The sequence below is a fragment of the Tricharina praecox genome, assembly GCF_024521635.1.
Source record: "Tricharina praecox strain CBS 144465 chromosome Unknown BZA05scaffold_68, whole genome shotgun sequence".
In the NCBI taxonomy this organism is placed as follows: domain Eukaryota; kingdom Fungi; phylum Ascomycota; class Pezizomycetes; order Pezizales; family Pyronemataceae; genus Tricharina; species Tricharina praecox.
In genome coordinates, this window is record NW_026250470.1 from 1 (window position 1) to 19,887 (window position 19,887).

The 19,887-nt window shown below is 56.2% G+C and overlaps 7 protein-coding genes across 7 annotated transcripts; 4 read left to right on the forward strand and 3 right to left on the reverse strand.

Moving 5' to 3' along the window:
* The first annotated feature begins 631 nt into the window (after positions 1-631).
* BZA05DRAFT_360704 (uncharacterized protein) lies at positions 632-1,338 on the forward strand. Its single transcript, XM_051481501.1, has 2 exons — positions 632-1,012; positions 1,093-1,338. Exons 1-2 carry the CDS (start codon positions 910-912, stop codon positions 1,320-1,322), a joined length of 333 nt encoding a protein of 110 aa, XP_051334507.1. The 5' UTR covers positions 632-909; the 3' UTR covers positions 1,323-1,338.
* A 323-nt stretch (positions 1,339-1,661) lies between these two features.
* BZA05DRAFT_413893 (uncharacterized protein) lies at positions 1,662-2,563 on the reverse strand. The gene has a single exon (XM_051485227.1). It carries the CDS (start codon positions 2,410-2,412, stop codon positions 1,825-1,827), a length of 588 nt encoding a protein of 195 aa, XP_051334508.1. The 5' UTR covers positions 2,413-2,563; the 3' UTR covers positions 1,662-1,824.
* A 617-nt stretch (positions 2,564-3,180) lies between these two features.
* On the reverse strand, positions 3,181-4,602 carry BZA05DRAFT_243913 (histidine phosphatase superfamily). Its single transcript, XM_051479938.1, has 2 exons — positions 4,402-4,602; positions 3,181-4,343 (listed from the first exon to the last, which is right to left on the reverse strand). Exons 1-2 carry the CDS (start codon positions 4,414-4,416, stop codon positions 3,279-3,281), a joined length of 1,080 nt encoding a protein of 359 aa, XP_051334509.1. The 5' UTR covers positions 4,417-4,602; the 3' UTR covers positions 3,181-3,278.
* Positions 4,603-7,196: 2,594 nt separating this feature from the next.
* On the forward strand, positions 7,197-8,481 carry BZA05DRAFT_413901 (pseudouridine synthase). Its single transcript, XM_051485228.1, has one exon. It carries the CDS (start codon positions 7,313-7,315, stop codon positions 8,300-8,302), a length of 990 nt encoding a protein of 329 aa, XP_051334510.1. The 5' UTR covers positions 7,197-7,312; the 3' UTR covers positions 8,303-8,481.
* Positions 8,482-10,135: 1,654 nt separating this feature from the next.
* On the forward strand, positions 10,136-11,327 carry BZA05DRAFT_243941 (uncharacterized protein). Its single transcript, XM_051479939.1, has 2 exons — positions 10,136-10,768; positions 10,833-11,327. Exons 1-2 carry the CDS (start codon positions 10,232-10,234, stop codon positions 11,214-11,216), a joined length of 921 nt encoding a protein of 306 aa, XP_051334511.1. The 5' UTR covers positions 10,136-10,231; the 3' UTR covers positions 11,217-11,327.
* An 842-nt stretch (positions 11,328-12,169) lies between these two features.
* On the forward strand, positions 12,170-14,608 carry BZA05DRAFT_439919 (Sds3-like-domain-containing protein). The gene is made up of 2 exons (XM_051486561.1): positions 12,170-12,922; positions 13,014-14,608. The coding sequence occupies exons 1-2, from the start codon at positions 12,488-12,490 to the stop codon at positions 14,151-14,153; spliced, it is 1,575 nt and encodes a 524-aa protein (XP_051334512.1). The 5' UTR covers positions 12,170-12,487; the 3' UTR covers positions 14,154-14,608.
* A 2,087-nt stretch (positions 14,609-16,695) lies between these two features.
* Positions 16,696-18,973, reverse strand: BZA05DRAFT_413912 (FAD dependent oxidoreductase-domain-containing protein). Its single transcript, XM_051485229.1, has 2 exons — positions 18,106-18,973; positions 16,696-18,048 (listed from the first exon to the last, which is right to left on the reverse strand). Exons 1-2 carry the CDS (start codon positions 18,652-18,654, stop codon positions 16,840-16,842), a joined length of 1,758 nt encoding a protein of 585 aa, XP_051334513.1. The 5' UTR covers positions 18,655-18,973; the 3' UTR covers positions 16,696-16,839.
* Between the last annotated feature and the right edge of the window lie 914 nt (positions 18,974-19,887).

Sequence of the window (19,887 nt, forward strand, 5' to 3'; positions counted from 1 at the left end):
GGGAGGAGTAGGGTGGTGGTTATCGTGGTGTTGGAGTTGTCATTCTGCGAGCATAGCATAGCATTGGAAGGCGTTATTTATTATAGTGGGCATGGACGGAATGGGTTATGAGCATGGAGTTGGAGTATCAATGGCAGTCCTGACAATTCGATATCGCTTGGAAGTCTGAACATCTGAGCATTCTGGAATCGTGAGGGATGAAGCATGACTAAATGACGGTAATGCAATGGATAGATCGGCGAAAAGATGAGTTTGATACTCTGAAAGCACCATAACTCAAGCAGAGACGAGTGATATCTCAAGAACACCACAGGAGCCATAACCACACCCAAGCCGTCCGCTATCTTACTCTATCCTCTACTATGGCGCCTTAACTGGTCATATGTGCACGGTTGTTCAAATTACACCCCAATTCAACAAGTAAATTATTTCCATACTCAAGAGCTAGTGAGTGAGATTCCATGAGTACACGCAGCCAGCAGTGCTCCATTGTACTCACCGTACTCTCCGCATGATGCATCCCACTCCCGATTACCGCGTTGTTACCTCATACCTCATACATCCGCGGCACGGACTGCTTACCTAGAGATTTTCACATGATCGTCGTCACGAACTCATATTGACGTCAACGCCCCTCCGCTGCTCAGCTCAGTCGACTGTGCACAAAACCCGGTCCTCCTGCTCCTGCTGCTCATATTCCGCAGCCAGAAATCCACTCCAACCCACATCACACCCATCCCATACGAGAGAAACCAACCCATAGAAGCCAAAATTGATTTCCCCTCCCTCCTCGAGCAGCAGCAGCAGCCCCGGCGGTCTTCGCGCGCCAGCACCACCAGCAGCAGCAGCACCACCACTACCACCAACTGCGCCACCACCACCAGCATCAACAGCAGCACAGCCCCCGCAATGTCAGACAAGCACATGCTCGACATCGCGCACGCGGCCGAAAAGGACCTGAACAGCTACGACGCCAAAGTCGGCCACCCTCGACGCAACAAGAGCGATTCCAGTCCTCCCCCCCTCCCTTCCCCCCACCCCCTTTCTTCCCCTCCCCCTTTTATCCACCCAGCTGACACTGCTGCTGCGTAGCCAACGAATCCGGCGTGGACAAAGGCGTAGAGAACAAGTTCTCGGGCGCGCACGTGACGTACGGGGCCGCAAGCACGGGCCGCGTCATCCCCGCGCAGGAGGGCGGCGATCAGATCGGGAAGGGAGGGGGCAGGCCGACCGTAGATAGGGACTTTGAAGGCCCTGGCGGGCCGGAGGATAAGGCTGAATTGGCGAGGAGGGAGAGGCCCGGGGATGATAGGGTTGAGTAGGTAGCTGGCGTGGGGTAGGGGTGGGGGTATTGGAGGGAGGAAATGGAAAAACTTCAATTGTTTGATTAATTGTAAGAGGGTGGTGATGGTAAAAAGTCGGGGTGATTGGTGCCGAAGGTCGACGGGAGTATGTACTACCACTCAGATTTATATCAGTCAAATAATACAGATTTACTCTGGTATTTTTTTCTCCCTATATTCTCACATCTACGGTAACGAAAAACATTATGTAGTGTAAAGATAAGCGTACTAAAAACTATGGGATGAGTGGTACGATCTACAGAACGTGACTTTGCGAGAACGTAAATTCACTTTCTACGGCAGCGAAAGGATAATACAAGCAAGTCCTTGTGTAAGAGAGCATATGACGGAAGAAGAGTAATCAATTGAGCAGATGGCATAACTAGATGAAGCAGGCATAACCCCCAGTACCCTTCCTATCCACCCGTTCCAGCAGTTCGACCAGTTCTACCAGCGTCCTCTCCGCATCCCCTCCAGCGCCTCAAGCGTTAGTGATAACAGCCCTCAACTTCGCATCAAAGATGAAGACACCCTCGGCCCTGGTCTGCCCATCCTCGCCCCTCCTGGAGCAAGCATAGATGACCTCTTCAGCGGCCCTCGCAAGCGCCTTACAAGCCATGCCCCACCAGAACGTTCCGCAGAGCTGGATGCGGGCGGATTGGTGTGTCATTTCGTGGTCGCAGCCGTTTCCTCCTCCTCCGGGGTTGCTCTGCACGCACAGCGTGCTCTTCCCCAGCGAGAGCTTCATCTTGTTCGCCGCCACCTGCACGTGCTTCGACAAGGGCGAGCCGCCGTTCGTCTCGCACTTGATGAACGCGTACGGCACTGCCGCCGACGCCGTGAGCGGCGAGATGCTGTCCGCGAGCGAGGCGTCAGAGAACGCCAACTCGTCGTCGAAGATCGTTGCCACAACCGAGGGTGGGGAAGTCGGGTGCGTGAAAACGGAGCGCGCCGCATGGTCAGCGGGGCTGACGGAGAGCGAGGCCTTGTCACCGCCGGCGGGAAGGCAGACGGCAGTAGTGAAGAGGAGAGCCGAAACGGCGAGGAGGGTGGTGCGGAGAAACTGCATTTTCGTTGTCGTTTGTATCGTGGGTGTTCGTGAAGAGTGGTGGAGTCGTGGAAACGAAGGTGGTATTTGAAGGGGAAGGTGGTGTGGGGAGAACGAGTGGATGTTGTTGTGTGAAGGAGGAGGGGGAGGTGAAGGAGGAGGTTTGTGTGTGGGGGGGGGGGGGGGGGGGGGGGGGGGGGGGGGGGGGGGGGGGGGGGGGGGGGGGGGGGGGGGGGGGGGGGGGGGGGGGGGGGGGGGGGGGGGGGGGGGGGGGGGGGGGGGGGGGGGGGGGGGGGGGGGGGGGGGGGGGGGGGGGGGGGGGGGGGGGGGGGGGGGGGGGGGGGGGGGGGGGGGGGGGGGGGGGGGGGGGGGGGGGGGGGGGGGGGGGGGGGGGGGGGGGGGGGGGGGGGGGGGGGGGGGGGGGGGGGGGGGGGGGGGGGTCGAAGGAAGTTGCAGTTCCGGGTGTTGGCCTTAGAGGAAACGGGTGTTGGCCCAACACGTGTGATCGTGAAATCGCACAGCAATCTGAGTGATGGGAGAGTGCATGAGGTATAATTGACAAGATCGGATAAACTGAAGCACATCAATACTCGAAAGGCAAGACACTGGACACGGGCACGAAATATCAAACGGCGAGCACAATAAGATGTAGCACAAAACACCAACCGGAAAACCACGAATCAACCCGATAGCAACAACACCACAGAAGAGAAGAAAACACAAGTTCCTGACCCCGCCAATACCCGGAAAGAAGGAAGAACGTAAGGAAGGAAGCACAAAATCATGAAAACACGCATAGCATAGCCCCCCGTGCGCCAGATGTTTCGACCTCTACTTGATACCCACTACCATCCTCCATTATGCCGTGACTCGTAGATCCCAGCCACTCAACTCCTGACCTGCAACTTCTTGACGCCATTGACGAGATTGCCTCCGAGCGCGGCCTCCATCTTGAGCCTCTCGATGACATCGGCCGGGTGTCCGCCCATGATCATGCCGTTTCCATTCTTCGCACCATCCGGTCCCGCGGCATCCAGATCCTCGTCGATGCCTTCATCGTCGTCGTCGTCACTGGTGCTATCGTGGCTGGCAGCGCGACTCGCAGCGCCGCTCCTACTGCCGCCGAAGTCCCTTCCAGCCTTCATCACGTGCCCGCCCATCATGCTGCGATCGCCGTCGAACTCGTGATTGCAGCCGTCCACACATCCGCCGAACTTGCGCACGCCCCACACCGACGCCTTGAGCGCCACCACGCGGTTCGCCGGCGGACACTTGTACCGCAGCTCCTCCTGCTCCCGCGAGTACCCGCTCCACGTCCGCAACTCGGTCTGCAAGTCGTACTTGTGCTGGTCGTTGAGCTTCATGACGACGAAATCGCAGTGGTCCACGTTCCGCAGGTCCTCAAAGTACTCGACCGAGTAATGGTACCACTTCATGAGAAAGATCCTCGTCATGAGCCCGTGCGTGACCAGCACCAGAACACTTGGAAAATCCTCCTCAGCAAACTGCCTCCACAAGCTCTCATTGAAGCCCGAGACACGGTCATACGCGTCAGCGGCGCTCTCCCCATTCGGGATGCGATAGAAGAAATGTCCGTAGGCGGCGCGCTCATGCCACATTCTCGCCATCTCTGCCTGACACGGCTGGAAGTTCCCAAAGTCCTGCTCACGGATCCTCGGCTCCTCGTAGACGCGGATGCTGCCGGAGTTCGGGTGCTCCTTGAGCGCGGGCGAGGACAGGATCCCCAAAGTCGTCTCCCGTGTCCGCGTGTACGGCGACGTGATCATCTGTAAAGTGTCGGAGGGCCGCAGAAGCCGCGCGAGCTTGTCGCCCGCCGCGAGCGCTTGCTCTTGGCCCACGGCTGTCAGTGGTACTCGGTGGTCTGGCACTGTCTGGTGGATCGTCCGGTTCTCGTTGCCGACGCTCTGCGCGTGCCGGCAGAGGATGATTAGCTGTGCGGGCGGATGGGTTAGCTGGTGCATGGCGGCGCAGGGTGGGCGGGGAACGCACTCTGGGCTTGCCCATGATTGCTGACTGTGTCGTTGCAATGGAATTGGGTGGTGATCCGCGGCGGGTGTGGGGATTGGAGAAGCTCAAGGATGGACGTCGGGGTGGTGGGGCTAGAAGTCTAGGTTTCCGTGCAGCGAAGCGAGTTCTTAAGTTGCTTTGTTTTCGCCGGAGAGAAGGAGAGGTCGGCAGAGGCTTGATGCAGCCCGGTGGCGGAGGTACGGTGGGGGTGACGTGGACAGGGGGTTATATATTGATTGTGGAAAGCTCTTTTCTTTTTTCTCCACAGCGATCACCAGAGCGTTGATTGGGCAGCGGCAGGGCTGAGAGCTGAGAGCTGAGCGCGCGATTGTGTGTGTGTGTAGAGCAAGGCAGGGTGGATGGAGATGTTCAGCAGCAGCAGTTGGATGTTGGTTTTTGCGTGGCAGCGTTTGCCTCGTGACGAATCAAGTTGTCAGCGGCCCTGATTGGCCGGGTCGGGGTGTGGGGCAGCGGGGAAATTCCGTGCCAGAGAGTCAGAGACACCCCACGGCGCCTACAGAATTGAAGTAACCGGTTGGAGCTGGGCCGGGACCTTTGCTGCAGGGCCCATGTAGACAATAGAAATAGAGCTGGTACTCTAGTTACATAAGGACGTCCCGCTCGAAGGGAACCTAGAATATGCTTATTCGGACAAACGGTTCTCTACAAACGAGCATGAAGCTGTAAAACACGGGCCCAAGGCCGACCGCGGGCCACAGTCACAGCTTGGACGAGGTAAAACACTGGTAAGTAGCGAAAGATGCGTCCGTTCGCTTCCCAAAGACCCCAATATCCCAATCATAGGTATCAAGGAAAAAACCAGGTAGATACACCTTATGTATCGCACAACACCCCTCTGCTGCCACTTCGAAGTTGGAACACCTCCTGCATCAACAATTGGGGCGCTGCTCGTCGTGAGAGATCCGTAAACTCCCGTTGACCGAGCTTGGTGCGATGCCGGTACAGACTCTAGGAGTTCGGCATGCGAGTATGAAGCGTCGTCATCCAGGCCCGGATCCCTCCCGCCGCAATTCAATGCGAGACCTTATGGGACAAGGCTCCCAGCTGCTCGCGAAGCCCGCAAAACCCTACTGATGTTGAAGGAAGAGAACCAGCTTACGACTTGCTCCCAAGCAACACCATCCCCCTCCGAACCCCGCCAAGATCATACCTCCAACAGCAGATCCCTTCCGAATCATTCAAACAGTCGTCCGGGCAGTTGTGACCAGGAGTTTGTCGTTGAGGGGCTCGAGAACGCCCGGGGGTGTCTATGCCAATCGTCGAAGTCTGTGTGATGCGCGCCGTACTCGTGGTGGACAAGGCAGGAATCGTTGGTAAAGAAAGGATGTGGTTCCTATTGTTGAAAGACTTCCATGTGAGCTGATGTGGGGCGCGGTGCGAGAATGATGAGTGGCTGCCGTTGTCGTTGTCGTCGTGATGATGGAGGCCAAGATATCTATCACATGCTGTATGTGTCACCCATATGGATTATCAATTAATCAACGATATCACCTAAAATCTACCACATCTCCCAGTTCCGCAAGCAGCCAAGGCCGTTCTGGAATTGTGCTTCTCCAGTTGCTGGCATATGTAACTCGATACGCACGGAAATCGCTCCACCAATTGCAGAGTACAATGTGCATAGTAGTACTCTACAGACCTCAGGTCATCATCATCCGCATCACTGTGCTCCCAAGCCCTCGTGCCTCACTCCTGCCGCCGTTGTGCGTGGGTAGGGTACATACGCGCCGCAGGGACACAGAAAGCCTCCAGTTGGTGCTTGGTGCTTGGTGATCTCATACTCCAGAGTAGATACACACACAGAAAAGCTTGTATCGGTCCCAACAGCCAATCCCCACCGCCAATCAGCGGGGCTACCGTCACTGTGGATGTGGTGGTCGTGCGAGCAGAAGAAGAAGAAGATGAGGAGGAGAGAGAAAAGAATCATCATCATGATCACTACTCCGACCCTCGCGGAACAAACCGCCCTGAAGGTTTGGGTCAGTCCTGGCACGTGCACTCGCCCTGCCGATCCGGACCCTGGCCAGGCCCGAGATAACGCGGGCAGAAAAGTGCAACTCACGCCAAGCACTCGCTTTGTGCGCATGCCGCACGCATATGATACATCTGTGCAGATTCGCCGGGTTTCTGGCACTTGCATATCGCATGGCGAGTGGTGGACCAACATCGCACGAGAGACGCACACTCTGGTTCGATATGTTCTGATCCTATGCGCCGTCTGCTTCTTCCCCTACGGCGTTGGCTCGAATCCGTCCATCTCCGAAAGCCAACTGCAGCTGCTGCCGTCGCGCATCCCTCACCACACCTCCACCATCCCGCTCTGCCTCTGCGCCCAATCACCATGGCCTCCCCGCCGCCGCCCCCACAGCCCACGGACTATGCGGCCTGGGACACCCCGTCGCTTATCGCCCGCATCCACAGCCTCGAGGCCACTCTCTCTGCCGCAAACCCGAACTCGTCTGTTCCTCACCCCACCCCACGCACCCCCGCCTCACCCGACTGACACCACCACGATGACAGCAAACCCGCAACCACCAAGCCGCGCAAAGCCTCACGGGATTTCGATTCCTCGCGCTACTCTACCCGTCTGATCGCGCTGAAGTTCGCGTACATCGGCGCACCGTACGGCGGCTATGAGTACCACGGCAACGACACGGCCCTACCCACCGTCGAGGAAGTGCTCTTCTCTGCGCTGCTGAAGGCGCGGCTCGTGCCCACGCAGCCCGGCCACCCACAGCCCACATCGCCCGAGGCGTGGCCGGGCGACGACGCCGTCGAGTACTCGAAGTGCGGGCGCACCGACCGCGGCGTCTCGGCGTTCGGCCAGGTGGTCGGCGTGCGCGTACGGAGCAACCGGCCGCTGCCTGCGAGCATGGACATCGACGGGCAGGAGGAGGGAGAACCAGCGCCGTTCGACGACATCGCGGACGAGATGCCGTACACCGCGATCCTGAATCGGCTGCTCCCACCGACGATCCGGATACTCGCGTGGGCGCCCAACCCGCCCGCAGGGTTCTCGGCGCGCTTCAACTGCCGCGCGCGACACTACCGCTACTTCTTCACGAACCCGATGCTATCACCGACGAACCCCGGCGGCGCGCTCGACATCGCCGCGATGCAGACGGCTGCACAGTACTTCCTCGGCAGCCGCGACTTCCGCAACTTCTGCAAGCTCGACCCGGCGAAGCAGATCGACAACTTCTCGCGCGACATCCTCGAGGCGTCGATCGAGGAGCTGCCATCGTCGAGCGGCGATGTCACATCCGCGAAAACGTACTACTTCAACCTCAAGGGCACCGCGTTCCTGTGGCACCAGGTGCGGCACATGATGGCGGTTCTGTTCCTGGTGGGCCAAGGGCTCGAGAAGCCCGAGATCGTGCGCGACATGCTGGACATCGCCCGCTTCCCGACGAAGCCCATGTACGAGATGGCCGAGGACCGGCCGCTCGTCCTGTGGGACTGCGTTTTCCCCAACGACGACTTGAGGTGGCTCGTCGCTGATGATGGCGATCTGAGAGGCGCTCTCGCGGATACGACATGGATGGGCTGGCATGAGAAGAAGATTGATGAGGTCCTCGCTGGGCAGCTCGTTGGCCTCGTGCGCAGGCAGCGGGAGGAGAGTGAGATGTCGCCTGTGCTCCAGAGGAAGAAGAGGAAGGCCGCGAAGCCGGGACATGTACTTGTCTTGGGCAGTGGAGAGGCTGTCCTCAGGGGGAAGTATGTGCCCATGAAGGATAGGAAGAAGATGAGGCCTGTGGCGGAGATAAATAAGAGCTTTATTGAGAGGAAGGGCGATTGGAGGGAGAGGAGGGAGCTGAAGAGGAAGAAAGACGAGGAGGAGGAGGAGGAGGCGAGTGAGTAAAAGTGCTTTCTGGCGTTTCGGGCCAGGAGGGAATTAGAGCAGTGCACATAGAGGTTCACTCGATGTAGATGCTGAATATGGGTTGCACACATTCACAGCAGGTCGGGTTTGAGGTCGCCATTCGGTAGGCTAGACAGGCGGTATACGGCAATAGATTGATATTCTCTCTCACACACTCATACCTATATTGACCACCCTCTTGCATACGAAATCAAACGAGCTTCATCATTCTTCCTTTCAATACATACATTTAACTCAAGCGCCGCCGAGTTACTCTACTCTACTAGGTAGTTGGAGCATATGTAAGCGAAATCCACCACCACCCCCAGCATCCTTTTCTGGTTCCGGCTCGGAACTCGCCCCGCCTTATACCTACCGTACTTACTCTATATTCGCGACGTGGACCCACTCAACTTTATCGTAACTCCGCAAAACACGAAACATGGAATAAACATCCTGCATCGTATCCTGTGCAGTGCAGTGCAGTGGGGACAAGAAAATGCCTCTTTTTTACCTGTGGGGTACCGAAGTACCCAGCCCAGCCCGGTGGGTATGCACCGAAGGCTGAAGGCTGGAGCATGTGTCCGGATACCTATGCTCTCCTAGGTATTCCCTGCGCATGTAGCAATGTAGCGATGCAGCGATGGCGATGGCAGCCTCACCCCCCCCCCCCCCCCCCCCCCCCCGCCCCCCCGCCTTCAAGCTTCCAGGCAGCACTCGCAGCCTCTCAGGCCAGCCAACCAGTCAGCCAGCCTCCAGGCAACCGCATCGCATCTCAGGAGAACAAAAAAAAGGTGTTCACCGGCCACGGCCCCCGACTCGCACGCCGTATATACTCGCCGTAACTACTCGCCGTACTCGCCGCCACACGTTTCACCGGGCGGGGCACACACACTAATCAGCGGGTAGACATGCACGGTATGTAGATGTAGAGAACATGAAACGCTGCGCACCCCTCAGGGAGGCATGCTCACACTGCGCAGCTGTCGTATGTGTGTGTGTACCGGTATGCATAGAGTATGCAGAGCAGAGCAGAGCAGATGCGTGCCTGGATCTTACCACACCGGGATAGAGTAGCCACCGGGATAGCCACCGGGACAGCCACCGGGATAGCCACCAGTGAGGGTAGGGGTGGAGTGATTACGTGTGAACCTACGGTGACTGTCGGAGCTGGCCGGACGGTACTCTATGTAGGTACTTTGGTACTCTATGGTGCTGAATCGAGATGAAAGCGAAACATCAAGCCTACGGGAGAGCGCCATACTACTCTAGAGACGGACAGACAGACGGACAGACAGACGGGATATTCCCAGCGCAGTGATCCTGGACTCCTGGACTGCTGGTGCGAGATAGGCTTTTTGCCTGCCTGCCTGCCAAACCTTGGGGGGAGCATTGAAATTTGGCGAGGGTTGGCGGGAGTGGATGGGGTTATACGGGTTCTCATTGGCTCTCCGGTGACGGGGGGAAGGGGGGGAGTGTGAAATGCATGTCAGATCAGCTCGGGTAGGTAACCGCCGTATATGGGCGGCCCCAACGATGGGCCGGCCATGGGTCATCGCAAAGTTTCTGGATGGGCGCTGAGGAGGCAACGATTGGATGGCAGCGAGTGCAGAGGGGAACGGTTGGACTGTATATAAGGGACCTTTGAAATTCCTCAGGGTGATATAATCTTATAATTTTCCACTGTTGACTGTAGACTGCCCCCCTTTGTAGCGTAGCCACTGTCGTTCTTTCCATTGGCTGCTTGCTAGACCGCTATACTTCCTTCTTTGTTCTTTTATATCTACCTTAGGTCCTTGACGGATTGTTCTTCTCTACCAACTAACTACTCGGATACCTCTTCCTTCACATTCATTCATTCCTTCATTCGCTCGTTCATTCACTCACTCACTCAACAAAGTCACTCCTTCGAAGAACAAATCCATCATCATGCACGCCTCCACCCTCCTCCTCGCCATCCTGCCCTCGCTGGCGACCGCCCACATGGCTATGTGGCACCCGTCAGTCCTCGACTTCAACGGCGACGGGTACACTGCGGTGACCCCTCTGTCAGGAAAGTCGTTCTCGCAATGGTGGTTTCACGGGATGGCCAGCGCCTCCATGCCCAGCGAGGTTTTTTCCCTCCCGGTCGGCAAGTCCGTTACCGTCGAGGCCTCGTGCAACAAGGACTTCACCTCGTGGGGCTCGCAGGGCGACGGCCAGAACGCCTGTCCCGACGACACCCCCTCGCTCCATGCCGGCACGCCGGTCGAGGCCGGACAGCTCCTGGGATGCGGCCTCGCTATCGCCTACAAGTCCAAGTTCACGGACGTCAAACCTGAGGACTTCGCGGTCTTCTCGGTAAACCATCAGTGCGTCAAGCAGCTAAAGACTACTTTCGACGTCCCGAAGGTCATGCCCAAGTGTCCCGATGGAGGGTGCATCTGCGCTTGGTTCTGGCAGGGACAGTCGAGTGCCGATGAGATGGTTCGTTCCCTTCCCCCAACCCCCCACTCCCACCCCGCTCCCAAGCTAACGGCAAGACCAACAGTACATGACCGGCTTCCGCTGCAACATTTCCGGCGGCTCGAGCACTGCGTCCATCTCCTCTCCGAAGGCGCCCAAGTACTGCCCGAGCGGCGGCTGCGTCTCCGGTCCCAAGCAGCCCATGTACTGGGCCAACGACAACTCGAACATCGCCTATTCCGGCGACTACTACCAGAAGCCGTCGTACAACGCCAAGTGGGGCTTCGCCAACGGCGCGCAGAACGACATCGTCAGCGTTGGAAAGGGCAGTCCAACGGCTTCCACAACCCTCGCCACCGTCACCCGCAAGCCGAGCGTTACCAACACTAGCAAGTTTGCGATCCCCACGAAGGTCGTCGATAATTGCACCTGGAAGGACCACTGTGCCGGTGCTACTTGCGTATGTTGATCCGAACTCCCCCGAGATGGGTACTGGTTCCCGTACTAACAGTCAGCAGAAAACCTACAACGACTGCAGCGACGACCTCGACTGCAAGAGTGGCGTCTGTGCCAAGTGATTGTCTCCGAACCCGAGCTGAGCTTGAGGTGGAGCGCCGATTGTCGACATGTGGAGGGTGTACTTTTATTGCGATTTGGTTGGCGGGCGTATGGGATGGACATACTTTGTTTTCACAAAATAGACGGGCTGGATTGTAATTTTAAAGTGCCGAGGTGAAATCTTGATCTTCTGAGGTTGATATCAGTCAGTCGTGAGGTGGATATATCCAACCAAAGCACAAGTATCTTGAACCATAGCACTGTCACTCTCACCAGAATCGTTTGGACACTGTCATCCGGAAGAGATTCAAACGCGATGGTTGTTTGTCTTCTACCCATAAATCAGGTAGCATGGGCAGAATAAAGCCATAGAAGGTTCCAACTTCAGTCCAGTCAATGCTAACTTTCCGGTGACAATTTTAACCATAACGCGGCAAAAGACCCTATCGAATGATCAGCCATGTCCACAGTTCTCCGTAAATCTGCATTACCTATCGTTCTCTCCTCCAAAGTCATTGTAGATCTTGAGGACTGCCGAAACTCATCATTTCTTCGTAGATATGTGGCGGTTATAGTTGCCATGAAGCCGCGGATTATTTCGGTGCTTGATCCATCAACCTAAATTTAGGGTTACCCCGCGTTCCTGACGCGGTCGCGCTGTCACGTGACAATCCGCACCCAAAATATACACTACTCTTGCCAAAGCAAGCATTTATCGTTTTCTGTCCTCTTCAAAGTTTATCTCCATCCATATGAGGCCTTCAAATCCTTATCTTGTACATTGTGCAATGATTGTGCGTGAGTGATTTGGCTTGGCGAGGTGTCATGGGCCTGCTCGTAGTGTCTCTGGTCGCACTCTACTCTCCCCGAAACCCACAAAATCCCCACCCTTCTCCGCTTGCTCATCTTGCTCCTCGGCACGCCTCGCCTTCTAATTCCACACCCTTTTCCGACCCTTCCCCTCCTCTGACTCCGTTCCACTTCTCACGCATCTCTACTGCCCGCTCCTTCCGCACCACAGCCCGGGAGGTCTCCTCGGCAGTATTTCTCCCGTCCTTTCGGCCTCACCGCACGCACTCCTCTGTGCCTGGCCATCCTCACAACTCCGATCGACGGCCACCTGCGCGGCCATCCATCGACCGTCCTTTCTCCCTACATTCTCCCTCGCCCAGATACACAGCAATGGCGTCACCCTCACCCACGCCCCCCTCGCTGTCGCCGACGCCGCACCCGACCCATCTGCACCCTCCTCCGCAGCCCCAGAGCAAGCGGGATAAGCGTCGCAATGCCCTCTCCGACAAGTTGAACTTGCTCACCAAGAGTTTCCATAATCCCACGAATCCGAGAGTCCGCGAGCAGCATTACCGGGCCCAGATCGCTTCGCTTCAGGTCGACATGCAGCTGATCCAGCGAGCTGACATTTCGGGACGTGACATGCGCCTGATGGACGACTCCTGTGAAGCCATCCAGAGGGAGGTCGATGAAGTCCTTGCCACCATGGGTGTGCGGGGCTCGGATGTGAATTCTGAAGGAATCCAGGGCCGTTGGTATTCCGACTTCTTGCGTGATGTGAACGACAGCATGGAGGAGAGGGACACCCAGTTGTCTTTGCTATTCGTGTGTAACCCCCCTCCCCTTCGCTGTTACCGCCGCCGCCATCTTATTTTTCTCTGCTTCACCCTGCTGATGCAACCGTCCAATAAATCAGAACTCGCATCGTACGAAAGCCGCATCGCTCGCCGCGCAACATACTCGGTCGCTTATCCATGCACGCGAAGAACACCGATCTCTCGCTGCGACCATCACCCAGCGTCTCTCGCAACGACTTAAGGCACAGCTGAAGAAACTTGCCGCCGAAAAAGAATCGTCGTCGGCATCGGCCAATGCGCTTTCTTCCCTTTCGATCGGTGCCAGTCTCACGGACATCGCCGAGGCCACTGCGCTCCATCTGCATCCTTCGCACTATAGTTTGGGCGGTGGAATCGGTTCGCCCAGACGGCATGGCGTTATTCCGTATGACGACGAAACCGAGAAGGAAATTTCGACGAGGCGCAAGCCGCGTCGCCGCGTGGGCGAGGTCGAAGAGCTCATGGCGTTCGGCGCTGGAATGAACTTCGACTCCCCCAATACCAATGGCAAGCGAAAGCGTCGAGGTGCAGCTGCCGAGATGGTGTCCGAGGACATGCCGACGCCGCCACCATTCTCAAATCCGTTCGAGCCGCCTTCGCCGTCCGCGGCCAATCCTGTGCCTGAGTCAGCTGAATCGGGAGAAGAAACAAAGAGGAAGCAAGAGGAAATAATGAAGCAGATGTACAAGCCCATCTACACCATGGAGAAACTCTTCACCGACAAGGAGTTGCAGCTTCACTCCAACCAAGCGACGTTGGCCACCTTGAGGTACTTCTCCGAGAGAGCTGGTAGGGAAGAGAATGGCGAGAATGGCGTGGGTGATGACACCGACGACACTCCTACCGGCGCCAACACACCTGTTCCCGGAGCTTCTGTGGCTGCTGGGGACGACGACGATGACCAGGAGGAGCAGCGAGGTCGTGCATTGACTCCGCTTTCCGAGCTCACACGAGGCCTTCCGGCGTTGCCCGGCTTCGGCGGTGTCAACACCAGAAGCAATCCTCCAAGGAATTTCGCCAGCTCTCGCGAGATGGAAAATCTCGTCTTGGGCGGTGTACCTGGAGTTGGCATGAGCTATGTGACCAAGACCGGCCTCGCGCCACCTCCGCCCGGCCTGCGCAACGACGATGCCGAAGCAGATCTTGCATTCCTCCGGAAAGGCGCCGAGAAGCGGAGCAGTGCCGGGGCCGAGGGATCGAAACGCCAAAAGAGGGGATGATACTTAGATGCATTTTTTTCCTTCCCTTCCTTCCGAGCCGATAATGATAGATTTCCCCTTTGCGTCCGTACAAATCATGGTTGTGATTTTTGTTTTGTAAGATCCCCGGGACTCCTTTGCTTTCCTTTTCTTTGCTTGCTTTCCTTTTTTTCCGTTCATTGTTGCGGCAGCATCTTTTCCTCACTTCGTGTTTTGTCATGTCTCGCGCGGTTCGGTTCGGCTTTGATTCCATTAGGAGGGGCATTTGTATTTTCGGGGTTTGTATCTGGCGAATGAAATCGGGGTCCTTCTGGTATTGTTATTTGTTTCTGTTTCCGCTTCGGTTTCCGTTTCCGTTTTCCGTTTCCTTTGATTTGATTGAAAATGGTCTGTCCTGGTGCATACGTGCGTTAGGTTCATTCATTGCTTTGCTTTTATTGCTTTGCTTTTATTGCTTTTATTGCTTTTATTGCTTTGCTTTGCTTTGCTTTGCTTTGCTTTGCTTTGCTTTGCTTTGCTTTGCTTTGCTTGATTTGCTTTGCTTGATTTGCTTTCGGTGCTGGGGTGTTATTTTTTACTGTGCGCCCCGAATAGGTATCATACTCGGGCTGGGATTTCGGGCTTGTATTTAGTTAATTGCGAGGGTTTCTGATGATGTTGACTGTTGTTGTTGACAGTTGTTGGGGGAGGAGGAGGAGGGGGGAGCTGTGAGGTGTGATAGTGAAGTGTGATGGTGGTGAGGTGTGATGGTGAGGGTGAGGGTGAGGGTGATGGTGAAGTTGTGGTACGGGGGAGCGCAAAAGGTTGTGGCCGAGGAAAGCTGTTGACTGGTGGGATGAGCGTGAGCGTGGACGTGAGGGTGAATGGGGTTGAAGTTGTGAGGAGATAAGGCTGAGGGTAGATGGGCGCTGAAGTCTGAAGCCTGAAGCTATGAGGAGGGATAAGGCTGGTGGGTAAGGCTGAGCGATAAGGCTGAGGTTTGCTGTGTTATTGTAAATTCGATTCAAGAAATGTAAACAGGAAAGCGGCAACAACCACAGGTCGCATGATTACTACCGTATGATAGTAGCTCGATCGAATTGTGTTTCGTTAAAGGGGAACTATGACTCGCGGTGATTTTGAGGCCGGTTGGTGAGTGGGGAGAGTTGAGCGGGGAGAGTTGAGCGGAGGGTTGGGTGGAGAGCAATAGGGAGCCGGACTGATACCGAGCCCGCGACCAGCGGTCGGTGATAACTAGCTAGGTGGAAGCGGAAATGTCATATGCCATGATCCGTTAAGGTCGAATGAGATGATGATTAAACAAACGAAAACGATGGTAAGGCTAGTCACTGATTCTCACTCTCGAGTTGGGTTGTCGGTCGCCGAGACGAGAGTTCGGTTAGGTGGTTCGTGTGGATGAGGCGAGCCGAGCATCGGGAGGGGTTCGCCGTTCGGGATCTTTGGATGTTCACGTGGTTAGTTAGGGTACGAAACTCTTCCGGTGAGACCCCGGTCCGGCACTACTCTACACTGGCGAGCCTCGGCTACGAGGTGTTACAGGTTCGGACACGGCGGGGGAAACGAACCCCAGTAGCGAGATTCAGAGACGGGAACATCGTCACACACCCTCTGTGCCTTCCTCCGTACACGCATTCGCTGTGGTGATCTTAGGCCTAGGAACCCGCGGTATTGCCCCCCTTGGTTTCTTCACCGGCCGCTTCGGAGAGTTGATTGATTGATTGATTGATAATTCGTGCAACATATAACCCTAAGGTTATGGCCTGTATATAGAGGTAGGTATATTGATTTTGACAAAGATCTCCCCCCCCCCCCCCCCCCAGAAACAGAAACGACAGTCGAAATCCCTCTATCCTCGTAATATTTGAAAGTGGGCCTCCAATGAAGCTCGAGTTATCCGTTGTACGCTGTAGAGTGGCGGTGCGTCATACCTAGCCCTCCTCATCTCCAAAATCTCCCCACTCGGTAGTAACCAGTCTAGTGCACACGGCATGGTGCTCGAAAGGAGTCGTCGTCTTGGGGTTTGCATATGTAGCTGTCAAGGCCGGTCCCGATGAATGGCAGCGGAACGGAATTGGATCGAAGGCGGGTTGGTAAAATGTCAAGGGGCAGGTTCGTGATGCTTGATGGCGCGGTAATCCTTATATACAAGACAAGTAACCGTATCGGGTGATATGGTCGAGTAGATGAGAGCTAGGTCATGGTGATATGGCGAGTCATGCTGGCATCCATTCATCTAAGGTACTTTGAAGAATTGGGACTTCATCTTGGTCACTTGTCTCTGTTTGGTGCACACTGTTGAGAACATGAGTGTCATATTATTCAGTTACTTGATTCATTCGCAGAACACAGCGGGTGACCAGCTAGACATACCAGACAGTAGCAAAAGCAGAAGAAAGTATGGGAATAAACAGGATTCTCGAGGCGCTCTGGAGGCGCATGACTAATATGACAGATGTGCAAAATCTTGGACGAGTGCCGACGGTGGCTTTCTGACGAGAATCGCAACACACAGTGCACAAGGACGATTTCGATTTGTCAGCCCCAACTCTATGGTTGAGGTACACAATAGTTACAAGACTCATTCCCGAAACTCCTCAAATCTATAGGTATGTACAACGAAAGGCACTCTCCATCAATGCTTCAATTCCAAATCATCTAAAACACCGTACTCCAAGAAATCATTATTCTAACCACACCAATTTTTACACTATTTCGCACTCGTGCCCGCTTTCAGAATCTCCTTCTGCTGCTTGATCCTCTCTTCCTTGCTCAGATTCGCCCAGCCGGAGATGTACACCAGCACCGCGTCCTGTTCAAACAACTGATTCTGTAGGGTAGCGACATCAAGATCGTGGACAGCGGGTTCGCCGCCCTCCTCGAGCAGCAGTGCAACGGCCGTGCCAGCCGCCTGGCCCAGCGCCATCCAGCACGGCTCCATGCGTATCGTTGAGAATCCGATGTGACTGCCGCTGACGGGGACGGGGGCGAGGACGTTTTTGATGCCTGCGGCTTTGACGGGGACGATGACGCGGTAGGGGACGGTGTAGGGCTGGGTGGGGTAGCTCACGAATCCGTCGAGGTGGGCACGGCCTTCTTCGCGCTTCCGGACACCGTGCGAGTCGAGCGCGTAATGGCTGCTGGTGATCGAGTCGCTGTGTACAGGTGGGCGCTCGCCGTCCGCCGCGGGCGTGGCGTCGTTGGATGTGAAGATGAATTCACCGTGCATGCGGCGTCCCTCGCGGACGTACACTTGCCTTGGGAAGTAGTTGTTGTCCGTGTACTCGTCCTTTGCCAGGCCCCAAGCGGCAGTCTTGTTGCGGAACCACTCCGGGACCTCCGGGTCGTTTTGTGCAAAGTAGAATAGGCCAAGGATGTAAGACCTCAATCGCTCGGCGAAGCGGTCGCGCCAGGCCCAAGAGGCGGTGGGGTAGCCCTGGTTTTCCTCGGGCAGGTCGGTGGAGATGAAGCCAAGATGCTGGTTGTTGCCGTCCCATTTTTGGTTGGGGATCTGAGACATGCTAGAGAGACGGTCGATGCCGACTGGCGAGCCGGGGAAGTTGGGCTGCACGTCTGGATCCCCTACGGTGCCGGGACAGAGACCTTCGGCTTGGTAGCCGGTGTGGCAGCCGGTAATGATGTCGTCAATCAGGGAGACGTATTCGGTGCGGTTGTACTTGTTTGGCTTCGGGATCTTGTAGACGATTTCTGGGTCGTTCGTCAGGGAGAGGCGGTAGTTGTAGGCCTGGATTCGGTCGTCGCCTTCGTGCGTGGTGCCTTCAGCCTCGTCGCCCTTCCAGTACTTGTAGACCACGCCGGCTCCGATCTCGCCAAATTTGGAGGCACTTTCGCGGCCGCTGAAGAAGGGGATTCGCGCGGCGTCGATGAGGTCACCTTCGTAGGTGGCGTCGATGAAGTACTACCCACTCGTCAGTACCAGATCCTCCCACCGTTTTTATGGAAGAGAGATGTCTACCTTTCCCTCGTACCACTCGGCCGCTCCGGTATCGCGGTTGGTGACCTTGATCTTCTTGACGCACCCGTCCTCCACCTCGGCATTCTCCACCTGCGCATCGAACTGCCGGCGAACCTTGACCTCGACACCCTTATCTGCGACCTCCGCCAGGAACTCTTTCATAACCTTCTCGGCAACCTTCGGCTCGAAATGGTAACCATTCTGGGAATCCTTGACTTGCTGCGAGCTCTCTCCGTACGTGTCGACATACTGCTGCTTCACACGGCCGACAAACTCGAGGAACAATCCACCGGTCGCCGATCTTGTCGCGATATCAGTCGCGCCGAGCCCATTCGCCGGTAGTCCGCCGATGTACGACGTGCGCTCGAGAATCAAAATATTCGCGGTTGCATTCGAAACACGGGCTGCGGCAACGGCCGCCATGATCCCGCCCGGTGTGGCGCCGAGGATCACAAGATCGTACGCTCCGCTCGAAGCCGCCGCAGCAACTAGCCGAGCGGGGAAGAGAAAGAGAAAGGTCAACAGGACTGCTAGGGTTAGTAAAGCCATTGTCAATCCCCCGAGGAGGATGTGCCGCCGTTTGATCCTTGTGAATGATGTAACTCACAGATCATTGTCGAGATCAACTGCGAGTTCATCGTCGTCGGCGTCGCCATGTGTCTTTGTGCTATTTTTAGGCGCTTATGCTGAGAATCTTCAGCCGTTCGTGGGGTTCGTAGGGCTGGTCCACTTGCAGCAGCTGAAGGGGTCTCTTTATAGGTGACATGCAAGAACCGACGACGCAAGAGCAGACAACACAGCACTGAGAACGCAAGTGACCGACCGGAGTGATCGACGACCCTGACCATTCCACCGAGAAGCCCGGTCGCACACACCCGACTCGGTTAGGACAACCCGAGGGTGGCAGAGCATGGACCAAGGATGCCATCTTATCGTTCGTTAAGCTCTGCGGCTGAGCGACAGATGTCAGGCACAATCAACCCCCACCGACTACGCCAAGGATGATGAAGATGGTGGTGGTGATGGTGATTTGTTGATCTTCTGAAACCTGGCAATCAATGCCGCGATACGGTACGGCAGGCTGCAAGTGCTTCGGATTCCTTCTCCTCCTGTTCACTGGGGAATTCGCAGCATACGCCTACGTGAATCTCCGAGTTCCATCAACTATTGACAACATCGTCTGAAGTTTGCCTGTCTCGAGTCTCCACAAACCGCCAAGACACCCGTTGGTCGGAAGCTAGCAACCATTATCGCCGGTACCTAAGGCTTACAGTACTAAAATAGGGTTGTACCTTCTTCTTGCATCCCTACTTTGCGAGTCGGCAGCACTTCACGAGTGCCGCTGGGGCTTCACCGGTGCCAATCAATAATCAATATCTTCCGCTTGTCCTTTCGAGTCCGGTGAGTCCTACTCTCATGTCGGATTCCACCTGCGCCACCGCACGCGACGAGGTGCCGTGGACTCGTGCCGCCCGCACTGCAGATTTACCTCCCATCTCAACTCGATGAACTCACGCCTTCCAGTTCCAGCTTCCAGATGGCCGATCGCACCTCAGGGTATCATGCTATGTACAGTCAGCAAAATGTCGTCTTCTATATACATACCCCGCCTACGATAGCCCAACTTTCTGGAAGCGCCCTCGACTGAGCCACCATCACTAGTTGCGGATATTAATCTAAGCGCGGTGTAAGCCCACCGTTCGCGGTACGTTCCGTCCATCCGTCCCGGATATTCAACCGCTACCGCTGGCTCCATCCTACCCGTGATACAAAAGTTTCGGC